Source organism: Bufo bufo, chromosome 9, assembly GCF_905171765.1.
Source record: "Bufo bufo chromosome 9, aBufBuf1.1, whole genome shotgun sequence".
In the NCBI taxonomy this organism is placed as follows: Eukaryota; Metazoa; Chordata; class Amphibia; order Anura; family Bufonidae; genus Bufo; species Bufo bufo.
In genome coordinates this window covers 34,215,861-34,240,101 of record NC_053397.1, presented here as the reverse complement: position 1 = coordinate 34,240,101, position 24,241 = coordinate 34,215,861, and the positions used below count along the sequence as shown (strand labels likewise).

General features: G+C 45.0%; 1 protein-coding gene across 2 annotated transcripts in view; it reads right to left on the bottom strand.

The window, feature by feature from the left end:
• Nucleotides 1-15,776: 15,776 nt before the first annotated feature.
• Nucleotides 15,777-24,241, bottom strand: part of FAM107A (family with sequence similarity 107 member A) — a 162,897-nt gene continuing 154,432 nt past the window's right edge. For both annotated transcript variants that reach the window (XM_040408331.1, XM_040408332.1), the window contains 2 exons: nucleotides 22,805-22,961; nucleotides 15,777-18,775 (listed from right to left, as the gene is read on the bottom strand). In XM_040408331.1, the coding sequence (XP_040264265.1) occupies nucleotides 18,662-18,775; nucleotides 22,805-22,961 (271 nt within the window). In that variant the 3' untranslated portion in view covers nucleotides 15,777-18,661. The remainder of the gene's footprint in view (nucleotides 18,776-22,804; nucleotides 22,962-24,241) is intronic.

Here is a 24,241-nt window from a genome sequence, read left to right as displayed (position 1 = left end):
CTCATGGTCAAGCATAGGAGTCATCAAGGTAAAGTGCTACTTCAGACTTTGCTGCATTGAGGGACACCATTAAAACACCCATCACACTTGAACATGTCCTGGCCAGATATGCCTTCAAAACCCTGCACCCCACAGTGGACATTACAGGCATTATTGCCAAAGTGCTGTTGCCTACCAGATCTACTGAGAGAGACTCAGACTTTTGGCCTCCATCTGGCTAGTGTGCGTCAGTATACCGCAAAATTATAGAAATGGTACTCCTTCACAAGTTCTCATTATCAACTGCAGAAGTGTTGGGATCAAGTTGGACAAGACCCCATAACAGTCTATAGTACAAACAGCCTAACTGGTAAATAATATATCATAATATATGATAATATATCTAAATGTAAAAATACCTGTGGAACCATGGCTGATTCAGATGATGAAGAATCCATTCTCCTACCTGATCTTACCTGAAAACAGAAGACAGAAAAGTGAAGAAGACACAGTCGAAGATGTCTACTGTCGTTAATACATGGAAAAGGCCATAATGTGTGGCCACAATAGGTCTATGCCGACTCTAAAGATGACTTTCCATTGAGAATTGTGGTCAGATGGATGACCATACAACTGTGCTTTTTGGTGAGGGCACAAAAACATCTTGCCCGCGTCCATAAGGAAGATCCATAAGGGTTCTTTGGTTACAGACAGCCCCTTTATCAAGTGAATCCTAAATGGATCTTTTTAAGAAGAAGAGGAGGTCCCTAATCCAGATTATCCTTCTAGTAGCTTAATAAAGACTGTATCCGGCACAAGATGGAGAACAGATCGACAACATGGAAATGTTATTCCACAGAGACTTTTTATTGAAAAGTTACTAACCCTTAAGTTGCGCTCATCAATGTCCTCGCTGCTCTCGTGATCACACCTCCCAAGAGAACAGGGTCCATCTCCACCATGTTTCCTTCCAACAATGGGCAGGATCGCAGATGCTTCAGTTTTTTTCAGAAAGGCTGATAAGAAATAATCTAACATAAAAAATATATCCCGTGTTTTTTATGTCTTTGTGACATCAGGCATACATATACTCTGCTGGATGTATAGCCAATGACTGTACAGCATAGACAGCACATTTCAGCTGCTGTTCTATGGCAGTGCCCAGGGTCGGCAATAACTCCAATCTTTTCCATTTAACATCTTAGATGCTGTGCCAATAGCGACCCTGACAAAGAGAGAGAGAGAGGTCGCGCCTGTCATTCCGTTGGTATCCCTGTAAAGCTATTGCTGGATTCAGTTGGATTGCTATATCAAGATCTGGGACTGCCCTTGTCATATGGATTTGCAGAAACAATGAAACACAAAACCCCACAAACTGCAAAAATTGTGTATTTTTTCATTAAAAAGATAAAAATAAAAAAGGAAAAACTAGCTGAGCTCTCAAGGTGTTATTGGCACCGCCTCCTGGGACATATGAACCTAAATGGAGCACATTTACCAATGAGATTCTTACCCAAGTGTGCAAAATGGAAAACCAGGCCGTAGCAAATACTCAGAGCCAACAGAAGCTTCATGTCTCCGAATACAGCCTCGTCCCTCGCAGACCCTTTTATAGCCACCTGTGTACATACCACACAGCGGCACTCACCTGGGATTAGACGTTATTATGCTATCAATATGTCTCTTCACATACAGGAGCCTCTGTTGAAGGATAAGGGATTTATTTCATAGACGAGGCTCAGTTGTCTTCATAAAAATCTCAGATTAAAAGATTATCAGAAGATACACTCGAGTAGGTGGTGAACCCTTGCATTCCACAGGAAATAATATATATTTTTTGTACATTTACGTTATAAACAATACTATGTTGATGGCTATTGGGATTTGAGCGTACAATACATTGCAGCCATTAACATAGTTCGTAGTCAGGCCTGGATTTACCTATAGACACAGCAGGCCTGTGCCTAAAGGCATCCCTTAAGGGCACCTGCAAATTTACATATGAAAACACAATATGGTTAAGGGCTCATGCACACGACCGTTGCCCGGCCGTGGCCATATTGCGGCCCGCATACGGCGGGTCCGCAATACACAGGCACCGGCTGTGTGCTCCCTGCATCCCGGACCCATCTACTTGAATGGGTCCGCAATCCGGAAGATGCGGTGCTGAACGGAAGCACTGATCGGAAGCCCATGGAAGCACTACGGAGTGCTTCCGTAGTGTTTCTGTCCATGCCTCCGCACCGCAAAAAAATAGAACATGTTCTATTTTTTTACGGTGCGGACAGTCTACTGACCCATTCAAGTTGAATGGGTCTCGATCCTTCCCGTCCGCCGCACGGATGTTGCCCGTGCATTGGAGACTGCAAATTGCGGTCCCCAATGCACGGACCGGCCACACAACGGCCGCGTGCATGAGCCCTAATTAATATTTTAACCTCTTCAGGACACATGACGTACCGGCACCCCAAAATAGTGCCAATTGAACAGTCATCTCATCCCGCAAAAAATTAGACCCTACCTAAGATAATCGCCCAAAAACTGAAAAAAGTATGGCTCTCAGAATATGGAGACACTAAAATATGATTTTTTTTTTGTTTCAAAAATGATATTATTGTGTAAAACTTACATAAATAAAAAAAAAGTATACATATTAGGTATTGCCACATCTGTATCGACCGGCTCTATAAAAATATCACATGACCTAACCCCTCAGGTGAATACTGTAAAAAAATAAAAATAAAAAAGTTGTAAAAAAAAGCCATTTTTTGTCACCTTACATCACAAAAAGTGTAATAGCAAGCGATCAAAAAGTCACACGCACCCCAATATAGTGCCAATCAAATCGTCATCTCATCCCGCAAAAATCATACCCTACCCAAGATAATCGCCCAAAAACTGAAAAAAACTATGGCTCTCAGACTATGAAAACACTGAAACATGATTTTTTTTGTTTCAAAAATGATATCATTGTGTAAAACTTACATAAATTTTTTTTAAAAGTATACATATTAGGTATTGCCGCGTCCGTGACAACCTGGTCTATAAAAATACCACATGATCTAACCTGTCAGATGAATGTTGTAAATAACAAAAAATAAAAACGGTGCCAAAACAGCTATTTCTTGTTACCTTGCCTCACAAAAAGTGTAATATAGAGCAACCAAAAATCATATGTACCCTAAACTAGTACCAACAAAACTGCCACCCTATCCCGTAGTTTCTAAAATGGGGTCACTTTTTTGGAGTTTCTACTCTAGGGGTGCATCAGGGGGGCTTCAAATGGGACATGGTGTCAAAAAACCAGTCCAGCAAAATCTGCTTTCCAAAAACCGTATGGCATTCCTTTCCTTCTGCGCCCTGCCGTGTGCCCGTACAGCAGTTTACGACCACATATGGGGTGTTTCTGTAAACTACAGAATCAGGGCCATAAATATTGAGTTTTGTTTGGCTAACTGTAAAAAAATTATTAAAATGGAAAATCTGCCAAAAAAGTGAAATTTTGAAATTGTATCTATTTTCCATTAATTCTTGTGGAACACCTAAAGTTTGTAAAATCAGTTTTGAATACCTTGAGGGGTGTAGTTTCTAGAATGGGGTCATTTTTGGGTGGTTTCTATTATGTAAGCCTCGCAAAGTGAGATTTGCTTCTAAACTTCTAAGCATTGTAACATCCCCAAAAAATAAAATGTCATTCCCAAAATGATCCAAACATGAAGTAGACATATGGGGAATGTAAAGTAATAACTATTTTTGTAGGTATTACTATGTATTATAGAAGTAGAGAAATTGAAACTTTTTGGCAAATTTGGTATTTTTTTTATGAATAAAAAAGATTTTTTTTGACTCCATTTTACCAGTGTCATGAAGTACAATATGTGACGAAAAAACTATCTCAGAATGGCCTGGAAAAGTCAAAGCGTTTTAAAGTTATCACCACTTAAAGTGACACTGGTCAGATTTGCAAAAAAATGGCCGGGTCCTTAAGGTGAAAATGAACCCAGTCCATAAGGGGTTAATTCACCTTCATAGAGTTTAATGGAGCGTCAATGTGCCTCCTCTACCACCGCCCCATTCCAACTTATTTCATAGACACAATTGATTTTCCATAGTGATTCTCACACCTAGAGAATAAATGGCCTTTAATAGATTTACATTATATACAGTCGTTTACCGAGCTGGCTATAGATATTCTATACTCAGCAATATTCAGGGCAGAGTCTGACTAATTAAAAGTGGAGACTTTCATCTCATGTTCCTACTTGCGGAATGTAATTGAATATTGTAATTTTGAAGGATTTCATTGTACAGTGGCGCCTGACTCTTAGTAGAAGGAGAATACCCTAGTTCTGTCCAAGACGGGCCATTGTTGTCTTGGCCTCGCTTTACCCTGTAGGTGATACCTTCACTCGCATAGCAATAACTCAATAAAAGAAATTAAAAAGAAATTAACTGAAAAGAATAAACCCAAAAGAATGACCCTCTGTATGGAAGGGTCAGTAGGGGAATAAGACGCACAGTTTTGTGGCACTCGGGAGGATTATTATTTTTTTTTAATTGGTACATTTTCTTCTAAAGCTCTATGCACGGGGCCGTTGTTGGCAAACAGCAGGTCTGCAATACACGGGCATTATGGAGATGGACCCATTCAATTGAATAGGTCCGCAATCCGTAAGGTAAGGTGAGGAACGGAGGCACAGAAGCACTATGGAGTGCTTCCGTGGTTTTCTGTCCGTGCCTCCACACCGCATGCACTACTCCTTGAGGTGCGGACTGTCAGATGCAGATTCAAGTTAATGGGTCTGCGTCCACACAGTCAGTACCCGTGCATTGCGGACCACAATTGTCGGTCCGCAGCAAGGGCAAGGCTGGCGCACGGTCGTCTACATGAGGCCTAAAGAAGAGATAACTCTACAAAATGCTTCTCAACCAATTTCTAGACTTCAAAGATCTCTAACCTTCTGATCGCTATAGGAGTCTAGGGGTACGGAGAAAGATAATAAATATGTATGGAGCAGGTAATCTATTTTATTTAAAGGGGTTGTCTCACTTCAGCAAGTGGCATTTATCATGTAGAGAAAGTAAATGCAAGGCACTTACTAATGTATTGTGATTGTCCATATTGCTTCCTTTACTGGCTGGAGTCATTTTTCCATCACATTATAAACTGCTCGTTTCCAGGGGTTATGGCCACCGCTGCAGCATAGATAGGCCAGTGTGTTTTCAAGTATGCAAGCATGACCACTGATGCTGGATTGCAGGGTGGTCGTAAGCCCTGGAAACGAGCAGTGTATAATGCGATGGAAAAAGGAATCAAGCCAGCAAAGGAGGCAATATGGACAATCACAATACATTAGTAAGTGCCTTGTATTAACTTTCTCTACATGATAAGGCCTCATGCACACGACCGTTGTTTTATTCCGTGTCAGTTGTTCCGTTTTTCGTGATTTTCTGCGGACCCATTGACTTTCAATGGGTCCGTTGAAAACTCGGCTAATGCACCGTTTGTCATTTGCGTCCGTAATCAGTGGTTCCAGTCCGTCAAAAAAATATAACCTGTCCTATTTTTTTCACGGAAAACAGTTCGCGGACCTATTCAAGTCAATGGGACCGTAAAAAAACGCGGAGGCACACAAGATTGTCATCCGCGTCCTTTTTTTCCCTATCATTTGCATGGCAAACTTGACTTAGATTTTTTTTTACTTTCCTTTATGTCTGGTGATCCTCCAAAAATAAAGGAAGACACACGGAAACAAATCACGGAACAACGGAACCCCATTTTGCGGAACGGAACACAACAACGGTCGTGTGCATGAGGCCTAAATGTCATTTGCTGAAGTCAGACAACCCCTTTAAAGGCCTCTTGCACACGACCGTATGGCTTTTTCAGTATTTTGCGGTCCGCGTGTATTCAGTTTTTTTGCGGAACGGAACAGCTGGCCCCTAATAGAACAGTCCTATCCTTGTCAGTTATGCGGACAATAATAGGACATGTTCTATCTTTGAATGGAACAGAAAAACGGAAATACGTAAAACGGAAGGCATACGGAGTAGATCCGGTACTGGAGCTGCACTGAAACAGCCGATCGTCAGCGATGCGGGGTGTGGGACCTCTGCCCATCAGATATTGAGAAAGAAGAGGACAGCCCATTTGAAGGAGAGGACAGCCCCTTTAAGCCCTAATGAAATAACAAAAACATAAATGCACACCTGCTTGTGATAATTAGATTTTTATTACAGTCATGAGAAGTATTTCTGGTAACAATTCACAAGTTAAAGCAGAAAAACGCTCAATAAAAAATATATACAACATTCATTTTACCTGCCTTAACAAACGTCCATAATAATTGATTGACCGTACTCCAACTTTCATCCCGGGGGCTCAAAGCACAGTACGAAATGCATGGTGAGCCTCTGTTGGCGTGTTCTGCCGCTTACACAAAACGAAGGCAGCCATTTTGTGGGCGGGACTTTCAATAAACAGCTGCACTGGTACACCGCTAGCTTTCAGTGAATCGGCAGAACATTTCCAAAGAACAGTCGTCCATCCCGCAAAACGGCTGCCGGTAATGTGTACAGGCGGCAGGTACACTAGAACATACAGCATAAGAAGCGGTCTATTCATATTAAGGGGCGGACATAAAATGCTTATTTTTAAACAATCAGCCAAAAAGTGATAAAAATATATTTAATATTAGTGATTGTGCCATTAGTGACAAAAAAAACTAAAATTCAAAAAGCATAGTTAATACTAGGCTGGCTTTTTTTTTCAGAAGCCACCAGGTGGACAATTTCATTTTGCTTTCATGGTGTTATAAGGATTTTTGGGACTCATTTGTAAAATATTGTATATGAAGAAGTCACCTGTAGCCACCCCCACCAGAACAATAGCAATAATAACCCTATGTTTTATTGCATAATAAAAAATTAAAAAAATAAGCGTCAGAGACTCTTCCCCAATTGGTCAAAGCAGAAATGGGTTAGTGTATTAGAAAAACATAGCTGCTTTCTTTCAAAAACAGCGCCACGCAGGTTGTGTGTGGTATTGCCGCTTGGCTCCATTCACTTTAGTGAAGCTGAGCTGCAGTACCACCCATGGGCAGTTGGAGCGCTGTTTCTCACAGATAGCAGTCATGATGTCTTTCTATACTTTTACACCCACTTGAAGTCATTTGCCGTTAGAATAGTGCATACGGTTGACCATAGCTGACGTGAATCTGCAGTAAAAAAAAAAATTATTGTTTGTAGCAAACAGAAAGCCCTTGCAGCTGGTACATGACCCCCTGAGGCCTTTACAAGGTAGGGTCTTTCCCTGTAGAATAAAAAATAAAACTGGTAACTGGGCAGTGGGTCATGGTGCCCATCCCTAAAAGGGAATAGAATTAAAGGGAATGTCCAGGATAAATTTAAAAAAGTTACCTAAAGTCTACAGCAGAAAATGGGCCACTCTTGACCATAGGTTGTATCAAGCACTAATACTCTTCCCTGTTGAAGTGGGTGAGACTTTATTATCGAATACAACCAAAAGGTCAAGAGTGGCGCTGGTTTTGGGAAAAAACTAGACATTTTTTTCTAATCCCTTTAACAGGCCCTACTGGCCACTTTTCTTCTACAAGAGATGAAAATGGGATGGGGGCATGTGTCAGACCCTCCTGTGTTAGGACCGCATTTGTGATATAGGGTCTCACTATATTTATGAATACGGCCCTCCCCCAATTTGTGTCACTCGGCATGATGAATGATACAGTGGCAGCTGGTGACCAAATGACCCTCCATCATTAGAATATGGACCATGTAATACTTCACTGAGGTCTAGTGCAGGACTGTCCCTCAGGATATCATCAGCAGATCACCGGGGGGTTTCAGCAGCTGGACCTGTGGCAATAAGCTTACTTCTAGAGGAGGACACTTCTGACGAGGAAGTTCCTTACAGTCGTCCCAAGACTTATATGTATCACCTATCCATAGGATAGGCGATAAGTGCTTGATCGGTAAGTGTGCAACACCTTGGACCCCCACAGACCACGAGAATGGAGGTCCTGTGTCCCCGGAGGGGTGGCCGAGCAGTGCGCTGCTGCCCTATTGATCTCTGTGGGACTGCCGAAGACAAGCAAAGCACAGCATTGACTCTGTCAGAACCTTAGAGAGCAATGGATCTGCAGTGCGTTCTGAAATGTAACTTTTGGGACTCCCCCTTTAAAGACGATGGACACCTATGGGTGGGGCAGTTTTTTTTTATCATTGTGTTCTACTTATTTTGGGCTAAAAAAAAAAAAAAAATTTTCAATTGGTTTTTATTAAGAATTTCAACAGTTTTTCTTCTGCAATTTTCACTTTCATTGCATCTGCAGAGTCTTGCTTCTTCCCTCTCGGTGAATCCATCAGAGAGCTGCTCTGTAGGCCTCATCTCTGAACTCCTGACAGCTCCTTATCACTATTATCACTCATAAGCTAAGGCCTAGTTCACACGATCTGTTTTTTTGCGAGTGTACGGGCCATTTTATACGGAACCATTCATTTCAATGGTTCTGCATTAAAAACGGAATGTGTTCCGTAAGCATTCAGTTTCCGTATTTCCGTTCCGTTGAAAGATAGAACATGTCCTATATTTGGCCGCAAATCACGTTCCGTGGCTCCATTCAAGTCAATGGGTCCGCAAAAAAAAACTGAACACATACGGAAATGCATCCGTATCCATTCTGTTTTTGCTGAACCATCTATTGAAAATGTTTTGCCCAGCCCAATTTTTTCTATGTAATTACTGTATACTGTACATGGCATACGGAAAAACTGAACAGAAAAACGGAAAGGAAACACAACGGAACTCAAAAACGGAACAACGGATCCGTGAAAAACTATAAAAGCCATACGATCGTGTGAACTAGGCCTGAACTAGGTTCCGTTGCTGGAACTGCATGCCGGATCCGGCAAACTATATGCTAACGGATATCCTTTTTTTCCGGATCCAGTGATATACCGAATCCGTCTCATCCGTTATCATCTGGAATAACGGATCCGGTATTAACATTTTTTCAAAGATCAAAAGTGAAACTAGCTCCTCCTATATCCTGGCGGAGGCGCAGACCGGAAAACCTTATCCGGCGACACGGCAATTTCCAGAACACTTGGAACTGGATCTGGCATTAATACATCTCTATGGAAATGAATGCCGGATCCAGCAAGTGCGGCATTGTTCCGGGATTTGGGCCGGAAAAAAATACCGCAGCATGCTGCGGTATTTTGTCCGGTCAAATACCGTGCAAGGGACGGAACGGAAGACATCCTGATGCATACTGAACGGATTGCTTTCCATTCAGAATGCATTAGGACAAAACTGATTTCAATACCGGAAAAGAATAACGCTAGTGTGAAAGTAACCTAAATCCTTATTAAAATGATGAGTGTTTATGAGCTGTCAGGAAAGGACAGATATGCGCTACACGTCGGGCCGTCACAGCAGCTTTCTGAAGGCTTTAACGAGAAGGGGAAGCAACAGTCTGCAAATGCAGTGAAAGTTGGAAAAACTGTTAAACGTTTATAATACTAAAAAAAAAATAGAAAAATGTGTTTTATCCCAAAATGAGTAGAATGCAAAGATGAAAGAAAAAAAAAAAAACTGCCCTCAAAGGTGTCCGTAGTTCAGTGGCTTTTGCGAACCCTTTAATAACTTCTTTTGTTATATGGTAAGAGTAGAAATTCTTCCACATGTACAGAGAGGAAGCTCCCAGCAGTTCCAACACTTAAGGGACATACATATATTACCTAAAGTGAATCGTAATAAATCACGCTTAGATTCTTGAAATATTCTCAGTAGTCCTGTGAAAGGCAAACATAGGTGAATTTACACAAAAATACAATTATGTTGCCTAAAAAAGTGCAGATCAAATACGATTTTAAGGTGGCGAGCCCTCAACGACGACTTGTCGGCTCTCCTGACAGCTGGGCGTCACCATTCCCTCTTTTCAGCAGGGCATTGATTGGACATACTCAATCGATAAGGGGAATGGTAACATACATTTCCAGTAGGAACAACAGAGGAACCAATACAGACTTCTAATAAAAGATTACTCGGATTTCTTATTTTATGGGGTCACTAAGACACGTCAGGAGTGGAGACAGGTCCTCTTTACTGTAAACACTATGTACAAATAAAAGGCATATAAAGTACCTGAACATACAACATATTAGTCATTGGTTTTACTCCAGACGTAAAAACGTGATCCAGTGCGTTAAGTCTACTGCACTGGGCATACAGCCTGTGTTACAACCTGGATTGGACTACATGTCCCAGATGCAAATCACAAGAGTAAGCTTTGAGTAGCAAAGGAAACCTGGAGATTTCAGCTCTGGAGTCTCCAGAAATCTGAATGCTGGTCTGGACTGTCCTATGATAGGAATTAATCTGCAAATTAATTAACCCTTCAAGGGGTTGTCCAACCCCCAAAAGTGCTCAGCCCGCCCCTTACCTATTCACCAACACTCTGTCCCAGCGCCGAGGATCCCATCCCACACTGCATCTATTTCTCTGCGGAGCAGAAGTGGCAGCCATTCACTGACCTCAGTGGTCCCATGCCACAAAGGGACAGATCATGCGATGACGTCACAAGGGACCCACAAAACTGTCTCATCTGGGACATCTGCATTTGACAGTTGAACATCATGGGCTTTGTCCCATCTTCCCAGGTGCCCGCATTCTTGAGAAAATTGATATTTTATAATATGCAAATGAGCCTCTGGGAGCAACGAGGGTGGTGCCGTTGCATCTCTGAACTCCCAGATGTTCTGCTCACTGCCATTCATGCCCCATCACTCAGTGACAGGGCAAGGCAGAGAAGAAGTACACAAGTCTGACGTATGCACTCCTGGCCCTGAAGTTTCGCTGGAGCTCGTTAAGTGCACGCGCTTTAGGCCTCTTTCACACGATCGTATGGCTTTTTCAGTGTTTGCGGTCTGTTTTAAACTGATCCATTTTTCGTTTCAGTAGTGTTTCTGATTCCGTTCCGTTTTTTTTTTTTGCGGATCGCAAACAGAAATGGAAGTATGGCGTATACAGTGATTACATAGAAAAATTGGGCTGGACATAAAATTTTCAATACATGGTTCCGCAAAAATGGAACGGATACGGAAGACATACGGATGCATTCAGTTTTTTTGGCGGACCCATTGACTTGAGTTGAGCCACGCAACATGATTTGCGGCCAATAATAGGACGTTCCCGTGGCAGGTACCAGGAGATCGGAGAGACTGGCAACTCGTGGGTTAAATTGACAAGTGTGTTTTGGTGAATGCCACTCCCCTTGCTTCAGGTGTTGCTTGTAATTTACTTTTCCCATAAGTAGCTGCTTCTCACTCTTGGAGGTGCGGTTTATAGATTTTCTTCCTGCCTTCTAACTAGCTGGTCAGTTGTAATCTGTGGTGCTTCTGGAGTTGCCAGTTTTCTACTTTCAGATAAGTCTTGTCGTTTCTTATTGTTTTGTGTTTGTTATATTCCCTGTTTGTATCTGGGCCTGTGACAGACTTCCATTCGTCCATCTGGGGAGGAATGGGTTGTCTCTGGTCCTAACCTTATTACAGGGCCTTGTAGGGATATAAGGGCCTAGGTATCCTGCATATGAATATTCCTACCTTCAAGGTCTATTCATATTGATAGGTAGTTAGGGCCCGGATTAGGGTTGTTTAGGAGGTGACCTGTTCCCTCCCTAGTTTCCAGGCCCAGTTACTGTTCCCCTTTCCTCCTGTGTTTAGTGTGGAGTTTTTCCCCCCACACTGATCGTGACAGTTCTATCTTTGAATGGAAATGGAAATACAGAAACTGAATGCATTCAGTTTTTTTTTTTTTTTGCGGAACCATTGAAATGAATGGTTCCGTAAACGTGTGATAGAGGCCTTACAGGGATGGAGGCGCTCTATTCCTGTACAGCCTGGGCTGGATGACCTCCCACAATACCTCAGGGCCAGGCGCGAGTACGTCTTCACTGTTCCTCCACCGCTGTACAGCGCATTTGCTGCACAAGCTCCCCCTAGACTTCAGAACCAGGCATGAGCATATCTTCACTGTGACGCCAACCCTGTACAGCGCATGTGCTGAACGAGCTCCCACGAGACTTCAGAACCAGGCATGAGCACGTCTTCACTACGTCTCCATCCCTGTACAGCGCATGTGCTGAACGAGCTCCCCCTAGACTTCAGAACCAGGCATGAGTATATCTTCACTGCGACGCCAACCCTGTACAGCGCATGTGCTGAACGAGCTCCCCCGAGACTTCAGAACCAGGCATGAGCACGTCTTCACTACGTCTCCATCCCTGTACAGCACATGCGCTGAACGAGCTCCTGCAAGATTTCACGGTCAGGTATGGTTATATCTTTACTGCCTGGCCCTGTCAGTCAGTAAGGGGGAAAATGAAGAGAAGTGAGTGGAGCAAAAAGGTGCAACGGCACCACCCTAGGTTGCTCCTAGGGGCTCATTTGCATATTATGAAAAACATAAATTTTCTCAAGAAAGTGGGCACCAAGGAAAATGGGACCAAGCCCCTGATGTTCAACTGTCAAGCACACAGGTCTCAGGTGAGACGGTGTTATTGCGGTGTCTCTGATAACAGAACCCCTTTAATTTCAGGGCTCATTCAGACGAGCGTACACATTTTTGCAGTCTGCAAATTGCGGATCCGCAAAACACGGATACCGGCCATGTGCATTCCGGGGAACGGCCATCCCTATGATAGAAATGCCTATTCTTGTCCGCAATTGCAGACAGGAATAGGACATGTTCATCTTTTTTGCAGGGCCACAGAAGGAAGTACGGATGTGGACAGCTGCTGTCCACATCTTTTGCGGCACGATTGAAATTAACGGGTCCACATCCATTCCGCAAAATTGCAGAATGGATGCGGACTCGAATATACAGTCGTGTGAATGGGCCCTCAGGCTGAGCACTTTCACTATGGGGGGGTCAGACAACCCTGTTTAATGAGACAGAACTGTAAAATGGCCATGAAAGGTGAACGTACAGTACAATGTTGTGACCTCCTGTATAACTAAGTATTATTACGGTATTAAGGGATCTAAGTAATGTATCCACGGAAATTATTTGATTAATTTTGTAGGATAGGGAAGGAAAGTTTCACCTTCTGAGGATAAATTGGCTACAAAGAGGTTGAGCTTGATGTGCGAGTGACTTCTATCAACTAAATAATATAAAAAACACAGAAGCACAAACGCTGCTTAACGCAACCGATACCGAAATACTGAATGATTATCGAATCAAACCTGCGCCACAGTCACAACATGGTCAACCTAAAATCCTCATCCTCACCACCTACCAATAATAATACTACTAATAAAAGCGTACCGGAGGTAATACCATAGTAACATAAAGAAGCAACTAAACATATACTTCCAATGATAATGAGGTAAAGGGTCACAAGATCGTTAGGCTGGTTTATAAGAAAACAGGAATGAAAACCAAAGTAAAAAATAAGAGATTTCCATCAAGGCAGCGCCCAGTAAGATCATCAGGATTGGAATATAATAATAATAATAATAATAATATTGCAGTTTCTGGCATATCTGACAGTAGATATCTTAAGCAGTGGAGACTCCACCCCCTCGGCGAAGCCCCACCCACCGTGAAGCGAGAGCATAGAGAAAATCTCAACAAAATGCAAAAATGTGGCTTACCCAAAAAATAGCAATTTTTGTACACCAGGAAACTGGCATAAGCAGGGTGACGAATCCCCCCTAATCCTAGGCAGCCCAGTCATTTCTTTATGTCATCTTGGTACAGGTAAAGGGGGGTTCGCACTAGCGTTATGCCATTCCGTTATAGGTTCAGTTTATAACGGAATGGCCAGGCGGAATGCAAAACGGAAAACTTTGGGAGGATTTCCGTTTTGCTCCATCCTAATAGAAGTCTATGGGCAACATAACGGATCCGTCTGGTTTCCATTATGCAGGACGGAAACAAAGTCCTGACGACAGGAAACCAGGCGGATCCGTTATGCTTGCCCATAGCCTTCTATTAGGACGGAGCAAAACGGAATGCCTCTTAAAAGGTTTCCGTTTTGGATTCCGTCTGGCATAACGCTAGTGCGAACCCACCCTAAGGCCTCATTTCTGTGAAAACCCGTCCTGCAGAGTGTTCGGTGTCACTGGTTGCTATGACGCCGTGCACTTCGTATTGACCATACGAATGCATTACTGTACAGCTGCAGCAGCATGAAGCGCATAGCAACCAATGGCGCAGCGCACTCAGCAGGACGGGTTTTCACGGACCATATGTGTGAATGAGGCCTCAGAATTATAGAAGGTGGTATTAGACGGGAACTGGGCTCAGCTACTTGAAGTGAGTTTTTGTTGCCAAACATTTTCCTTGGCCACCATATTATTCCACCGATAGGACCCCCTGCAGTCAGCTGTAATACTGTCTGTAGGGGAATCCGGCAGTAAGTGATCAGTCAGCAGATCTGTACCCATGACACCGGCTGACCTGTTACATGTGTGCTCGGCAGCTGAAGACATCTGTGTCGGTCCCGTGTTCCTATGTATCCGCATTGCTGAGCAAAATGAGGTTTTAAAATACGTAAATGCACCTCTAGGAGGAATGGGGGGGTTTCCATTACACCTAGAAGCTCTGCTCTCTCTGCAACTTCTGTGCCCTCTCCACTTTGATTGACAGGACCAGGCAGCGAAAACATCATTACGCCTAGCCCTTTAATTAAAAGTTCAGAGGGTGCAGCAGAGGTGTAATGGTAACGCCCCCGTTGCTCCTAGAGGCTCATTTGCATATATTAAAACAACCAACACAGATGTCTTCAGCTGCCGAGCGCACAGGTAACAGGTCAGCCAGTGTCATAGGGACAAATCTGCTGACAGATGCCCTTTAAGCGTTACACTGTGCCCATTGAAATCAATGGATCCTCAGTGAGAGACACTTTTTTTTAAGACTCTCTTCAGCCTGGCTGAGAATAGTCTTGAGGACCCTTCTATATTAGGTAACATTACAATTATAGGATATTTGCAATCCCTGAACAAGGTGACCACTATTATAAATGCTCCAGCGCTATTAGCTTATGCACACAATTATCTTAATTATAATAAAGAATACATTGAAAGTTTTCTTCTAAAAGAATATTTGACAAAATTGTGTCATCTTCCCTTTAAGATCCATAAATAACAACAACATTTCATATACCACAGCCTGCTCATGACTATTCATGTTCCCTGCACAATACTTAATTAGTTAGAGAAGCAGTTTGGCCTCCAGAGCTGCTCTTCCTACTGTACAGTAACTGGGGGCAATCAACCCATGTCAGACATTTTTAGGCTACTTTCACACTAGCGTTCGGGGCTCCGCTTGTGAGCTCCGTTTGAAGGCTCTCACAAGTGGCCCCGAACGGATCGGTCCAGCCCTAATGCATTCTGAGTGGATGCGGATCCGCTCAGAATGCATCAGTCTGGCACCGTTTGTCCTCCGCTCAGCAGGCGGACACCTGAACGCAGCTTGCAGCGTTCGGGTGTCCGCCTGGCCGTGCGGAGGCAAACGGATCCGTTTGAAGATGACACAGTATGGCTCAATTTTCAAACTGATCCGTCCCCCATTGACTTTCAATGTAAAGTCAAAACGGATCTGTTTGCATCATCATGAACAAAAAAAAATAAAAAATTTTTTTTTGTTCATGGTTATGCAAACGGATCCGTTCTGAACGGATGCAAGCGTTTGCATTATAGGAGCGGATCCGTCTGTGCAGACACCAGACGGATCCGCTCCTAACGCAAGTGTGAAAGTAGCCTTAAGTTGCAGAGCGGAGTCTTCTGGTCACCCACTCTCTCACATGCATATAGACAGTGCTCTCGTCTCCCACCTTGCCGCCTCCTCCTTCTACATGGCAATCATCTATACGACTCCATATGCCATCTGTGCCCGCCTGCAATATTTCAAAAGGGGAAGGCAATGCCAATATGAGCTAAAACTGCTACCATAATAGGGCAAGATGTGCAATTTTTAAATAAAATAAAAGCATATATGGTGCACCCCAAGGCACAGCTTTACAAGAAGCTTTAAACAATTACCTGAGGCATCATATCTTAGAACTCTGTGTTGTGTCATTCCTCTTGTATTCCTCCTGGAAATGTATGAATACATTGCCAACTGGGTGTCCCCATTCCGCTGGGGCCCTACACACTCGGGCCATTCAATCCTGCAGTGTCAGACCCATTTCCAAGCTCTGTTGGCAGTTCATCATACATTTTCCAGGACGAATAACTGAGGGACAGCACAGAGTTATAAGAAAAGATTCTCTGGGATCGTTATCTAATTGGAGATGCAAGCATTTACTAAAACAGATATGTCAGAAAAGCAGCTAAAGGGGCCGTATCTATGGAATAGCACTACTCTCATCATGGACACCACTACTCTCATCATCCCAGGTGTGATAATAGCCCTGAAGTAGATTATTCGTTCCAATCCTACTAATGCATAAAGTGCAACATATTATTTCATTATAATTAGCCCGGGCAAAAGTTTATAGATTGTAAAGGTCCAATTCAGATGTAAAAAAATACTCTGTGCTGTATTCAATATACTGTATGCAAATATTACACATCTACTGATTTATTCAGATTAGAAGACTATATAGAAAAATAAATCGGCATCGCACGGACGCCAAAATAAATATATGCTCTACCGAATGCAGAGGAAGTGATATTGTGATTGGGCCACGTTCTTAAAGGGGAAGGATCAGTCACCGATGAAACAAGCAAACATTGTTAATGCAGGTCTTATAAAATGAAAATGTCCCTTCATTGGGCAATGATAGATTATGGCAATAAGGTACGTGTAATCCGTGTAGTTTCTTTTAATGATATATTATGTTTTTTTAAGCAATAATAATAATAAAAAAATAAAAATAAAAGATATATCATGGTTGTCTCGTCACCGCTTTAAACAGGGGCAGACTGAGAACTTAGTGGCCCTGAAAAAAAAAATAAATATTAAAACTGAAGTGGGTGGGGGCCAGCAATACCATATACCACCCCAGCAAGGCCAAATACCATAGTGCATCCAAAATACTGCCCCAACAGTACAAAACCCCCAAAAACTGCCACTGGCCGGCCGCAAGCAGGGCTCAGGCGGTCTCCAGGGCATCGTCCCACCGGGAGGTTTTCCTGTAGGGTCTATGACCAGTCCACCCTTGACTTTAAAGGGTAATAAAATAAAAAAATGGGTTAAAGGCCGAGAATGAGTTAAAATAACAAAATACCATATCCTCACCAGTTCAATCCAGTTTTTTTGCCCTCTGCTCCGGTCCTCCCCGCTTTACTAACATGGCTGTAGTGGTGACACGGCCGTATAATCCACGTGACTGCTGAAGCCAATCACTAAAATTTTCAAGGTCTGTTCATAATATACAGAGACTGTGCTGTCAAATTTGGGCTATCCTAGGCTGAAAATGGGTGGGTTTTGTGTGAGCCTCACCCATAAGAGGCCAGTTCCTCTTGTTTGGGGCTTGCATGTCTGAATTTACCAACTGCAATGTTGGTAACCATGCTCTAGCCTTAGCGATCTCGTGCAGTATACTGCTGAGGCCAGTGACTGGTTGCAGCAGCCGCATGGGGTACACGAGCACGCCTTCGATGCATCCATGTAAACAAAGCCGAGCGGGGATGGGACCGCAGCAACAGCGCTGGAGCAGAGGACTTGAACCGGTGAATATAGGGTCTATTTTATTTTGTTTTTAACACATTCCAAGCCTTTGTCCCATTTTTGGGATTATCTCGGACAACCCCTTTAATATGGAACCCCTGCATGCACTAGTTTTACCATTAATAGGATATATGGAGAGGGGTTGTGCTGATACATTAAGGCTTGATGAATACTGGCTTTGCCGATGCCTGAGATATCTTCCCCTGTACGTTCAGGATCAAATTCAACAACTTCGCAGTCAATGACACCGACGCCAAATCTGCATAATGATAAGGAAAACCATATCTGACAACCACACTGCTCTCTCTAGTGGCCAAAGGGATAAACTGCAACTCTCATTCTTCCATTGGTCATCAGCAAGGAGTGCGCTTGGTTCCCTAACTCGCTGCGTTCCTGTCGTTGTTAGATGCAGGTAATACTGCACTGTAGTCATAAGGAAATAGGAATGTAATACTGCCCGGACCACGGGCTGGTAACACAAATAGCGTTGATGGCTGGTCATGTGACACCTCACGTGGCAGTTATGATAACTGTGCAACACGCAGAGGACAACTCTTAGAATTTTGAACATGCAGAACATGTATGCGGTAAACACAGCTTAATAAACCGTACGCTCCCACGGGCCCCTCCGGGGTCACCGTACAGATGCACTGGATAGGTTATCTGCTGACAACCTGACAACTCTTGAATGTTGCATCATATGGAAAGCGTGGGCAACACAGCAGCTCAGCCACAAATCTCCACAGCCACGTGCAGTTGTATGAGGACACTTCCGTTGGTGTTAGGGCAAAGCATCATGTACTAAACGCTGTGGCGGCTAAATACAGGGTGTAACATGGCTTCTGAGAGCACGATCGCACGGCGTACACTGGAGGGTTCCTTCCACAAACAATCTGCCAGTCAAGTAGAAAGATGTCCGGGTGACATGACAAATCCGGCTTGACACGGAACTTTCATTCCCGCTTGGCAATTTGTTTTTTACACTACTTGCTCATCGCTTGGTGTTGTTGCCGTTCTTCTGAGATTTTCCTTCACTTTGATGAATTCGGGAGCATGGCTTTCTTCTTTAGGTTCCTCTTCTTCCTTTTCCAGCTACAAGAAAACACAAGTAAAAATGAATCAAAGTAGAATCCAAACATTACTGCAATATGCCTCATTCACACATCAGTGTTCGGTCAGTGATTTTGAGCCAAAACCAGGTGCAACTCTAAACACAGAACAGATGCAGATCTTTCCCTTATACCTTATGTCTGTGGAGGCTCCACTTCTGGTTTTGGCTCAAAATCCCTGATGGAAAACACTGACCAAACACTGATGTGTGAAAAAGGCTTTAAACTGAACAGACGTGCACTACGGTACACTGAAGATGATGCATACTGCCGACCACTATATAGTGGACCGTAGACACTATACATCTGGTCAGTCGGCACATATATACCGTATTTTTCGCTTTATAAGACGCACCTGATAAGACGCACCTAGGTTTTTGAGGAGGAAAAAAATATATATATTTTGAACCAAAAGGTGTGCTTTTGGTAGGTTTTGAACTAATGGTGGTCTGTGGATGATGCACTGTTATGGGGCGGTGATCTGTGGATGACGCACTGTTATGGGGGGGTGATCTGTGGATGACGCACTGTTATGGGGGGGTGATCTGTGGATGACGCACTGTTATGGGGGGGTGATCTGTGGATGACACTGATGGGGGGGGATCTGTGGATGACACTGATGGGGGGGGGATCTGTGGATGACACTGATGGGGGGGGGGGATCTGTGGATGACACTGATGGGGGGGGGGGGATCTGTGGATGACACTGATGGGGGGGGGGGGGGGGATCTGTGGATGACACTGATGGGGGGGGGATCTGTGGATGACACTGATGGGGGGAATCTGTGGATGACACTGATGGGGGGGGAATCTGTGGATGACACTGATGGGGGGGGAATCTGTGGATGACACTGATGGGGGGGGAATCTGTGGATGACACTGATGGGGGGGGAATCTGTGGATGACACTGATGGGGGGGGAATCTGTGGATGACACTGATGGGGGGGGAATCTGTGGATGACACTGATGGGGGGGGAATCTGTGGATGACACTGATGGGGGGGGAATCTGTGGATGACACTGATGGGGGGGGAATCTGTGGATGACACTGATGGGGGGGGAATCTGTGGATGACACTGATGGGGGGGGAATCTGTGGATGACACTGATGGGGGGGGAATCTGTGGATGACACTGATGGGGGGGGAATCTGTGGATGACACTGATGGGGGGGAATCTGTGGATGACACTGATGGGGGGGGAATCTGTGGATGACACTGATGGGGGGGGAATCTGTGGATGACACTGATGGGGGGGGAATCTGTGGATGACACTGATGGGGGGGGAATCTGTGGATGACACTGATGGGGGGGGAATCTGTGGATGACACTGATGGGGGGGGAATCTGTGGATGACACTGATGGGGGGGGAATCTGTGGATGACACTGATGGGGGGGGAATCTGTGGATGACACTGATGGGGGGGGAATCTGTGGATGACACTGATGGGGGGGGAATCTGTGGATGACACTGATGGGGGGGGAATCTGTGGATGACACTGATGGGGGGGGAATCTGTGGATGACACTGATGGGGGGGGAATCTGTGGATGACACTGATGGGGGGGGAATCTGTGGATGACACTGATGGGGGGGGAATCTGTGGATGACACTGATGGGGGGGGAATCTGTGGATGACACTGATGGGGGGGGAATCTGTGGATGACACTGATGGGGGGGGAATCTGTGGATGACACTGATGGGGGGGGGGATCTGTGGATGACACTGATGGGGGGGGGGGGGATCTGTGGATGACACTGATGGGGGGGGGGATCTGTGGATGACACTGATGGGGGGGGGGGATCTGTGGATGACACTGATGGGGGGGGATCTGTGGATGACACTGATGGGGGGGATCTGTGGATGACACTGATGGGGGGGATCTGTGGATGACACTGATGGGGGGGGGGGGATCTGTGGATGACACTGATGGGGGGGGGGATCTGTGGATGACATTGATGGGGGGGGGGGGATCTGTGGATGACATTGATGGGGGGGGGGATCTGTGGATGACATTGATGGGGGGGGATCTGTGGATGACATTGATGGGGGGGGGGGGGGATCTGTGGATGACACTGATGGGGGGGGGGGATCTGTGGATGACACTTATGTCATCTACAGATCCCCCATCAGATGCATCAGTGTGGAGGGAGGAGGTGGAGACACTCATGGCGGGGCCCTGTTAAATACATTCAATCCGATTTACATCTAAATGTATACGCTCTGTTCGGTACTTACTGTAGTACTGCAAGTATAGCATTAAGACGGTGCAGACCGGCAGCTCCCTCGGTCATGCGCCGCCTGCCCCAGCTCCCTCGGTCATGCGCCTGCCTGCCCCAGCTCCCTCGGTCATGCGCCTGCCTGCTCCAGCTCCCTCGGTCATGCGCCTGCCTGCCCCAGCTCCCTCGGTCATGCGCCTGCCTGCCCCAGCTCCCTCGGTCATGCGCCTGCCTGCTTATCTCACTTTATGAATGAACAGGCAGGCGGCGCATGACAGAGGGAGCTGGGGCAGGCGGCCCATGACAGAGGGAGCTGGGGCAGGCGGCGCATGACAGAGGGAGCTGGGGCAGGCGGCGCATGACAGAGGGAGCTGGGGCAGGCGGCGCATGACAGAGGGAGCTGGGGCAGGCGGCGCATGACAGAGGGAGCTGGGGGCAGGCGGCGCATGACAGAGGGAGCTGGGGGCAGGCGGCGCATGACAGAGGGAGATGCCGGTCTGCGCAGTTAGATATAGATCAGATTGAATGTATTTAACAGTTGCGGGGCCCGGTGTATTAGAGTAGAGTCACTGCACCGGGCCCCGCCATGAGTGTCCCCGCCTCCTCCCTCCACACTGATACTTCGCTGGCCGCGCTGTGCAGCATAGCGGCCAGCGAAGTATCCGCTTTATAAGACGCACGGCCATTTCCCCCCCAGTTTTTTGGAGGCGGGGAAGGGGGGGGGGGGGGGGGGGGGGGGGAGTACGTCTTATAAAGCGAAAAATACGGTATTTGCACGGACGTGACAGCAGGTTTTTCACCATCCCTGCCTTCCCATTGCTCTACACACAGCGCTCCATGACTCAGATCAGCTTTGCAGAGAGGCTGTACAAGGATGTACAACCTCTCTGGAGGCTGTATTCCTTCTTTAACTGGGACAGCAATGTCAGCCGCAGTTGCAGGAGAAATCGTAAAAAAAGAAAAAAAAAAAAATTAAAAATGTCCCCCAAAAGTCTTGTAAAATAAAAAAAAAATATATTTGTTTTTTTAAACAAGCCACAAAAGCCGAACTGCAGCTTCTAGCCCCGCCCCCAGCAATATAGGTCCTGCATTCCATAAATCAAACTAAAACTGTTATGGAAAAGGGAAATACTAAAAATAAATATTTTAGTTGCACATTGTGTTATTAACAAAACATAAAAATGTATTCCCGTGAATAATGTAAAAAAAGAAAAAACGGGCATCATATAGTACATGACAATATCTTTCTAACAAAGCTAGAACCAGCCCTGCACCTGACATGGAACCAGAGATCTCCCCATTCATTGCTCCAGTTGCTCTTCTAGCTTTTCTTTTAGAGAGCAGCTCAGGGGTGTGTCCTTGATGCAGCAGCTCTCTGCCTATCACAGCTCAGGGGTGTATCCTTTTTGCAGCAGACACAGTTTCTAACTGTAAACTGTCTCCGTTTCGAACAGTAGATACAGCTGATGGCTATTTAAGGCTGGACCTGACCATGTGCATCCACCTCAGTGATGTCACTGAGATGGACAGAGAAATAAGGAAAAGCACAAACAGCAGGTGGCGCTATTCAGGTACATTTTATTGAATAACTCAATAGCTAGACTGCATTTACATTTTTGTGGACAAGAATAGGCATTTCTACGACAGGGCCCACACAAAGTGCGGGATGCACAGGGCCACAAAATGTCAACAGCCATGTGCATGAGCCCTAATAGTTCCGGAGAACCCCTGTAATGTATATTCATCAGGCATACTTCTCATGCTTTCAAAATGTTCATGATTTGTATAGAGAAGAATTACCTGCTCGAGCCTCTGCTGTCTCTTTAATAACTCTTGTTCAAATGGTGACTGCATCTTCTTGCTCTCCTCCTCCTGTCTCTTCTGTTGTATGATCTTGTCTCTTCTCCGATTTTCCAGCACCCTCTGCAGTTCCGGCTTCTTGTCAATGCTCAAACCTCTATAAGGACCAGACATGGTGAATTACCCCACAGAAAGGACAGCTTACCATGACATCCAATCACAGTAAAAATACAAATAATCACCAAAATGCTTCAGAGTAAAAAAACGAACAAAAAACCTTTATAAGAATTATGTTTCTCTAAAACTAGATGCATTTGGTTCATTCCGTGAACTCAGCTGCTTGTGGAGGTGCAATACACTCTTCTGGCACTAGAGGGAACAGCAACACCGAGACAAGAATAACATGACCGGGTCATAGTAGAGGTCTACACGACATGTAATCACAGCAGAGCACTTGCTTTAATGCTTTTTTTTTTTTTTTTTTAAAGGCACATTCAGATTTGTGCGTCACTTGATCTAATTGAGATGGGATGTAACAAAGGGCCCACTACCGTAGGTGTGGGAAAATATCCTTATTAAAATTTAACTTTTATAAAGTATGCAATAAAATTTATACACCCAAGGATGCAACAACATGACACATGAACAAACATATAAAGGGGTCCGTATGAGGGTACCCCACTGCTGGTAAAGCAAAGAAGGAAATTGGGCCTGCTGCGCCTATACAGACGCAAGCAGTCTTACCCGACCAACAAGATGGCTAGGATCAGCTGAGGCTTAGGTGATGCCCGGACCAGATGGAGCCTGTGTAGTCAGAGGGAGTGATGGTGCTGTGCCCTATGTCACCCTATATATTTGGTAGGAAGGGGACTGCTCCCTTACTGCCTGTCTACACAGAGCACTCGCCCTGAAAAGGGCGACCCCGTCTGGATACCTGTCCCTAGTTATGGACCTGAACCCTAGCACTGTTGAAAAGAATTTTGCGGAATCTTCAAACCTCCCGACGTGGCACGTTTCTGTCGTGTCGACTCCTCAGGGGAAGTTGGTACAAAAAGAAGGGAAAAACCGGCATATAGCATAAATGACCGCACGTACACAGTAAAGTGGACCATACAGTCAGAGATGCAAAACGAGGCTCTATCAGCCAGATAGAGAGCCAATGGACAGACACCCCTGGTGTTGAAGTGCCGTACTTTAGCATACACAGCCGTGGGTACAGCCCGAAGAATGATCCCCACGGTTAGAGATGCCAGAGATAACTCTATCAGCAGGATTAAGAGCCGATGGGCAGGCACTCCTGATGTGGAAGTGCCGTGCAGCAGAGTGATAGATGTTCCTCTGCACGTTGGTGTGTGGGGATATGGTGATCCTCACTAAAGGTAAAGTCCCACTAGTTCTGGGGTTCCTACGTTTACCTGCCACACTGATACATACCTT